The sequence below is a fragment of the Meleagris gallopavo genome, chromosome 8, assembly GCF_905368555.1.
Source record: "Meleagris gallopavo chromosome 8, MGAL_WU_HG_1.1, whole genome shotgun sequence".
In the NCBI taxonomy this organism is placed as follows: Eukaryota; Metazoa; Chordata; class Aves; order Galliformes; family Phasianidae; genus Meleagris; species Meleagris gallopavo.
In genome coordinates this window covers 4,571,005-4,578,323 of record NC_139411.1, presented here as the reverse complement: position 1 = coordinate 4,578,323, position 7,319 = coordinate 4,571,005, and the positions used below count along the sequence as shown (strand labels likewise).

The 7,319-nt window shown below is 43.8% G+C and overlaps 1 protein-coding gene across 4 annotated transcripts in view; it reads left to right on the top strand.

Annotated features, from left to right (window-relative positions):
* The first annotated feature begins 3,156 nt into the window (after positions 1 to 3,156).
* The window catches only part of RNLS (renalase, FAD dependent amine oxidase), a 65,941-nt gene continuing 61,778 nt past the window's right edge, over positions 3,157 to 7,319 (top strand). For 2 of the 4 annotated variants that reach the window (XM_085230154.1, XM_085230152.1), the window contains exons 1-4: positions 3,159 to 3,314; positions 3,393 to 3,489; positions 3,624 to 3,766; positions 4,363 to 4,521. In XM_085230154.1, the coding sequence (XP_085086280.1) occupies positions 3,203 to 3,314; positions 3,393 to 3,489; positions 3,624 to 3,766; positions 4,363 to 4,521 (511 nt within the window). In that variant the 5' untranslated portion in view covers positions 3,159 to 3,202. Of the gene's footprint in view, positions 3,315 to 3,392; positions 3,490 to 3,623; positions 3,767 to 4,362; positions 4,522 to 7,319 lie in introns of all 4 variants that reach the window. The other 2 variants (XM_085230153.1, XM_085230151.1) reach the window with 2 other exon arrangements.

The window sequence follows — 7,319 nt, the reverse complement described above, 5'->3', positions numbered from 1 at the left end:
GGATTAAAAAAAATAAATAAATATGTTTAAACAGGATTAATTTGAGCTAGAATTTGTGCTACTGAAAGATGCTTAAGGAATCTTTTAAAGATAGAAAAGTAAACAATTGCATAAGCTGATAATCTGATCAGCTGATAAAAATTACAAATCCTTCTTTTTTTTTTTTTTTTTTAGAAGAGGCAAAAGTATTTGCTGAAATACTGTGGAGACAGACTGTCTTGAAGAAATTTAAAAACATGGTTAGGTAAAGTGTATTACATCAAATGGCAATTCTATAGAAAGTTTCCGCAGCAGGAGCAGAAGCAACATATTTAGAGGAAAAAAAGCATTAAATCATACATTATTTAGGACAAGAAACGTGACCTTGCGATAAAAAAGGAAACCACAGTGAATGCAACTCCTCTTCATAAATAACTTTCATTAAATTTTCATTTCTGCATGCTCACTGTTCTTCACAGAAGAAAGGCTTATGACAGGACTTATAAAGAATGCAGCAGATGACAAAATGCAGAGCATCATTATGTCAAGGAACGAATACAGGGCACGTTCTTGCGGGTTTTTTTTTCAAGAACTGCTCCACGAAACTTCTCTCCAAAGGATGTTTTGGCTGCTGAAAGTTTATAAGACTTCACAGAGCAAGTGTGCAGAGACTTGGAAAATTCATCATGGAATATTAAATAGGATCACAAATGGATCGGGAGGATAGGACATTATTATTCCTAACAATTCAGGCTGTTTCTCCAGGTATGCAGGAAGTGTGAAATGAAGAAACATTTTACTGATGCTTGCAGAGAAATGCTGCAAAGGCTCCAAACCTAACGAGTTGGATGAGGCAGATTTTAACACAATTTGTCCCCTAACTGCCAATATATGTATATGTAGAAGACATCTTTCTTAATGACAACCAGACTTGATCTTATTTCTCTGTGAATTACTCATATTGACAATAATATTCACTCAAATGTGGGCAGAACTCTCCGCCAGCAGCTATCTGCCTGCATGATCTATTGCACAGATTGTGTAATATTACAGATGATTTCTGTGGCACTCCTTGTTCTGTCACATGTAAACACTGAATTTGAAGAAAGCTCTTTTGTCAGAAAATACGCAACTCAAAATAAATGATTCAGTCTTACTACCAAAATATCTCAGATAAACCCAAAGACGTAGGCAATGCGTACGTTCCTTAAGCCTTTTCTTCCTTTGGATTTTGTACATGGCATACCAGAATTACAGGACTGCTGGACTGTCCTTGTAATTGCTTTTCGGGATTTATTTTTCTCAATTATTCCTCTTTGGCTTCTCAGATGTCAAAAAGAAATAAACACATCCCAAATGTGATTAATTACCATTTTTATTGAATTTTAAAGACACTAGAGCCATAATGCATCCCAGGAGATGTAGCGTTGCTCTGGTTTTTCTCCACAGACCTGCTAGATCTCTTTGATCCATATTGTAAGGTTTAAAGGTCCTCTACTGGCCCTAATATAGCAATAGTTAATTTTGTGTCCCTGCTGAAGCCACAAATAAGCTAAATCATGATGGGGCTGTAATTATGTCAGCACTTTCATACTTCTTACACTGTACAACAGCAGATCCACCTGAATGAATGGAAGAAGTTTCACAAAGGATGGTAAGTATGGACTGCATTGTAATAAAATGAGCACTGCTCAAGTGCAATTATTGTTCATTGGGAATTAAAAAAAGAACCTGCAAATGTTTTTTTCTAGAAAGAAAAAACATTATTTTCTCTAGAAAGGTTATTAAAAGATGTGGTGTAACCTTATATGCAACAATTTTGCCATCCAAACAGGAATAAGTCAGCTCTAACCTGTTAGAAATCCTCGTTCTGACCTTACAGCCAATCTGATCTACTTTGATAGGCAGACAAATTTTTAGCTGCCCTGGCATTAGGCCAGAGTGGATCATCCTGCTTCAAAAGCAGGATGTTTGGCCTGAAGATCCAACACCAGTTTTGCTGTGGTTTGTAATAACGCTTCATATAAGTGCATGCATTTCCATCATTTTCATAACAGCAGTAAAGCACTTGGAAGCAAGCTCTGGAGGACAAGACATATCTGGAGGGTTGCTTTAGCTCAACATCACAAAATATTGTCACTGCTGATTTTTCAGCACCGCACCTCCCCAACTGCAGTGTAACTCTTTCAGTTAAAAAGCATGCTCCTTTCTAAACAATTTGAATTTTCTTGCTTAACGAAGCAAGATTTTTTTTTCTTAATCATGTATACCTCTGATATTCTTTTTCCCATGGAACAAGAGTTGCACAAGCTCCCACTGGATGTAAATGTGATGTTAGGTCAAGGTCCCAGAAAGGCTTAAGACTTTGATTTCTGTCTTGGTCAGATAGAATTCACTAATGAAATACAGACCTCAGATTTACAAGTTCTGGACAGTAACTGGTCACACAGTCATTACTGTTGCTTTTGTAAGTGATCTGATGGTGTCCAGAAGAAAAAAACAAACCATTCAGCAGCTTAAGTAAAAAGTAGCCATTATTTTATTCCATTTAGAAGATATATGTAAAATGAAGTTTAGAATAGAAAATATTGTTCCAAGAGGTAGTCCTGCTGACTTGCTGCTTGCATTCCCAATTTGCTTTGTTAAGAGAGGACAGTAAATTCAGTGGAATCATATATGAGTAATGCAAGCAAGCAAGAATGTAAAGGAGGATCACAACTTTAACCATCTGAAGCAGCTTACCTGTCTATAATGAAAACTGTAGTAAAAGCTTCCCCGTCACAGGCTCACAGCGTGCCACTTTAAAATCCCTGCAGCAAATTCAAGAAGGAAATGTTTTAGAGAAATGGTCAGAGGAATCATGGAAGAATAGAAAGGTCCCGTATTATTTGTCAATATTAACTTTTTTTTTTTTTTTTTTTTTTGAGATTTGAAAATAAAATTTTCACAATTTTCAAGTGGACTGCAGGACACCATAGAGACAGAAGCAAAATGGATTTCCTGAAAGACTGTGGTTCCTGCAAAGGATTAGTGCATCAACCACAGGTATTTCTCAAAAATAATTTCCCCAAACAAGGGACGGACCAGAAAGGACTATTAAAATAACTATACAGTAACCATACTCTGATTCGCATAGGAGAGTAGCTCCGGGCGGGCACACGGCGGCCCGCCGCTCCCCTCAGCGTGCACGGGGCGTGGTTCGGCGCGGTCCCGCCCCGCGACGATGGCGCGGGTACTGGTGGTGGGTGCGGGGTTGACGGGCGGCGCCTGCGCGGCGCTGCTGCGGGGGGCGACGCGGGAACGGCTGTGTGTGTGGGACAAGGCGCGCGGCGCAGGTGGGCTCGCGGGGGACGGCCGGGCGGGGAGCGGCGGGGAGAGCGGGCTCTGAGCGACTGTCCTCCTGTCCGCCGCAGGGGGCCGCATGAGCACGAGCCGCAGCGCGCGGGACGCCGCCTGCACTGCCGACCTGGGCGCGCAGTACGTCAGCCGGCGCGCGGAGTCGCGCGGCAGGTGAGCGGGGACGCGCGCGGGCGGCGGCTGCGCGCCTGAGGCCGTGCCGGCCTCCCCGCGGCCAGGCTGGGGGAATGAGCTGGCGGTGGGCTTCACGCGGCGCGTCTGCATCCCTCTGCTTTTCTCCTGTCAAGTTTCTACGAGGAGCTCCTGTCTCGTGGCATCCTGGAGCCGCTGTCTGCGCGCATTGAGGGATTGGTGGAGAAAGAGGGCAGCTGTGACTACGTGGCGCCTCAGGGCATCTCCTCCGTTGTCAAGTACTATTTGCAGCAGTCCGGTAATGGTTAAATGCCTTTGTGTCAATTAAGTCTTTTAATTACTGCGTTCCTGAATGGTCTAACTGGTGACTTAAATGTGAAAGGTAGCTCCTTCTTTGTTTTTATGCATCTTGGAGTTACTGAAATGTATAAACAGAACAGTGAGCGTTGCACGTTTCCACATCCGTCAGGCGCTTTGCTGACTTAGATGTGAAGAATGCTACATATAGAAGGTCTGCAGGACTCCTTGCCCCATGTCCCGTGCCCGCTTGATTCCACCCTGTGCAGGTGATAGGAACTTTCCAGGTGATGAGCATCACAGAACCATAAGGGTTGGAAGGGACTCTCTGCTAAAGCAGGTTCCCTGGAGTAAGTCACACAGGATGGTGTCTAGCTGGGTTTTGAATATCTCCAGAGAAGGAGACTCTACAACCTCTCTGGATCTGCTTTTTAGTGTAATATCTTGATTGTTAAACCAATTCAGCCTGATTTGTGAGATTTTGCACACAGATGGTTTGTGTGCTTGGCAGCTAGTAGGCCATCCAGTTACTAAGAGAAACTACTGTGCGTTTTCTACATGACATTCAGTTATATGTAATTAATTTTTTCAAACCAGGTGCAGATGTCTTCTACGAACGCCATGTAACTCATATCTCTCTCCAAGATGGGAAGTGGGCAGTCACCAGCAAAATGGGATCACCAGAACTGTTTGATGTAGTCATTCTCACAATGCCTGTTCCACAAATCCTTCAGCTGCAGGGTGACATTGTAAACAGTAAGTGTATACCTCAAAACTGTAGGCATTTAGCCTAAAATGGTGGTTTGAGTATCTTGTGTAGCAAAAAAGCACTCAGTAGGCTAAGCTGTCTGTTAAATTCCACTCCGATAGGATGAATATGAAACTGATAGAAGACAGGTGATTTCAAGGCTGTATGGGCATGCAATGTGACTGAACTTGTATGTCCTATAAGGAGGGAAAAAGCTGGGAGCAGATCTCTTTTGTCCCAAGTTTAGAAGTTGAAAACTTCTCATTCCTTCCAGCTTGTTTACTGTTTTTGGCTGCCCCCTGGGGGTTGTATTCCCCAAACATTATCAAATCTCAATTATCCTTCAGTGATTAACTAGAGTAAATGTGTTTAAAGTGGACTTGATGTGTTTGCTGTGAGACTGTTCCAAGTCAAGACATGCTTGCAGAATGGCCCCAGTGAGGATTTACTGGGCAGAGCTCTGGATCCACCTCTAAGTGCTGATGCTCTGTGGAAGCCAGGAAGCATAGCCAAGCTCTCGGAGAGCCACATGTGAATTTATCAAGATAGCTGCTGTTCTGTACCAACAACATATTGCATCTGGCTTATAAATGCTCTTTGACTGTGCTTGCAGCATCTGGGATCAGCCTTGTGGCTTTGTTGTGAGTTGGCATTGGTGTCACAGGGCTTGTTGCATCTTTTCTGCCGGCTTCTGAAGTAGACACTGTAAAGTCAGTGGGTTTCCAGCTCTTTGATCTGTAGCAGCTACCCCGGTGCCCTGAAGATAAAGAGCTGACCTTGGCTCCTCATGTCCTGCTGTTTCTTGGGTTTTAACTCATTTAAACTTGTGTCTGTCCGTAACGTGTCTCCTCCTCACTAGCTGCAAAAGATTAGGATGGCCAAGCCGAAAGCATGCACTTGAGCAGTATGCATAGCTTGCATTAGCTGGAAAGCATTGTACAGCCTTTTTCCAAGGGAAAAACTTTCTTTCACAAAAATCACAATTGTAGGAGTTGGAAGAGACCTCTGGAAACCATCTAGTCCAACCCCCCTGCTAAAGCAGGTTCCCTACAGCAGGTCACTCAGAAAAGAATCCAGGTGGGCTTTGAATATCTGAGAAGGACACCCCACAGCCTTTGTGGCAGCTTGTTCCAGTGCTCTGTCACTACAGTTTAGGAGTTGTTTCTCATGTTCAGATAGAACTTTCTACGTACCAGTTTGTGGCCATTGTCTCTCGTCCTGTCACTTGGCACCACTGAAAACAGTTTGATCTCATCCATTTGACTCCTGCACTTTAGATTTTAATAGGCGTTGATGAGATTCCCACTCAGTCTTGTCCAGAATGAACAGTCCCAAGCCTTTTCTCATAAGGGAGGTGCTCAAGGCCCCTAATCATCTTTGTGACCTTCTGCTGGACTCTTTCCAGCAGTTCCCTGTCTTTCTTGAACTGAGGAGCCCAGAACTGGACAGAGTACTCCAGATATACTCCTCCAGATATACTCCTCACCAGGCAGAGTAGAGGGGATGGATAATGTCCCTTGACCTACTGGCCACACTCTTAATGTACCCCATGATACCATGGCCACAAGGGCACACTGCTAAGCTTGTGGTCAACCTATTGTTCACCAGAACATGCAAATTCTTCTCAGTCCCTAACCTGTATAGATCCTAACCTCCTATAGAACCTGTGTAGATATGTTATCCCTCCCCAGGTTACTCTGCCTTTGCCCTTGTTGAACCTCATAAGCTTCCTCTCTGCTCAACTCTCCAGTCTGTCCAGGTCTTGCTGAATAGCAGCACAGGCTTCTGTTGGGTCGGCCGTTCCTTCCAGTTTTGCAACATCAGCAAACTTGCTAAGGGTATGCCCTGTCCCTTCATTCAGATAATTGATGAAGATTTTAAATGAAGTGGAACCTAGTACTGACCTTTGGGGAACTGCTAGTTACATGCCTCCAACTAGTCTACAACTGATCACGACACTTTTTACTATGTCTGTCAGATGGTTCTCAATCCACCTCACTCTCCACTCATCTGTCCCACATTCCTTAAGCTTAGTTATGAGAAAGTTATGGGAGACAGTGTCAGAAGCCTTGCTGAAGTCAAGGTACAAAACATCTACTGCTTTCCCCTCACCTACCTAGCTGGTTGTGACATCACAGAAAACTACCAAGTTGGTTGAGCATGATTTTCCCCTTGCTAAATCCATGTTGATTACTGCTGGTAACCTTTTTTTCCCCACTTGCTTGGAGATGACATCCAGAATAAGTTGCTCCATCACCTTCCATGGTACAGAGGTGAGATTGATAAGCCTGGGATTTCCCTGCTCATTCTTCTTGTCCTTTCTGAAGGCTGGAATGATTCTGGCTTTCCTCCAGTCCTCAGGCACCTTTCCTTTCTCCATGACTTTTCATACGTGATAGAGAGTGATTTGGCAGTCACCTCTGCCAGCTCCCTCAGAAGTTGTGAGTGCATCCCATTGGGGCCCATGGATTTGTATGCGTTGAGAATGATCTTTGACCAGATCCTTGTTGAACAAGGGAAAGTCTTCCTTTCTCCAGACTCTCTCTCTTACCTCCAGGGTCTGGTGTGCCTCAGAGGCAGTCTTAGCAGTGAAGACTGTAGCAAAGAAGGTATGCAGTAACTTCACCTCCTTAGTGACTTCCAGGGCACCCACCTCATTCAGTAACATTTCCCTGCAGAGATATCATGAAGTGTCTTAGTTTGGAAAAGCACATGCTTTGCTTCAGTCCTGATAAGTTCAGGTTCCTTTGCAAAGGAGAACTGTTGCCCTGAAACCTTATTTCGCCTGCTTTTTCATTTTGTATAT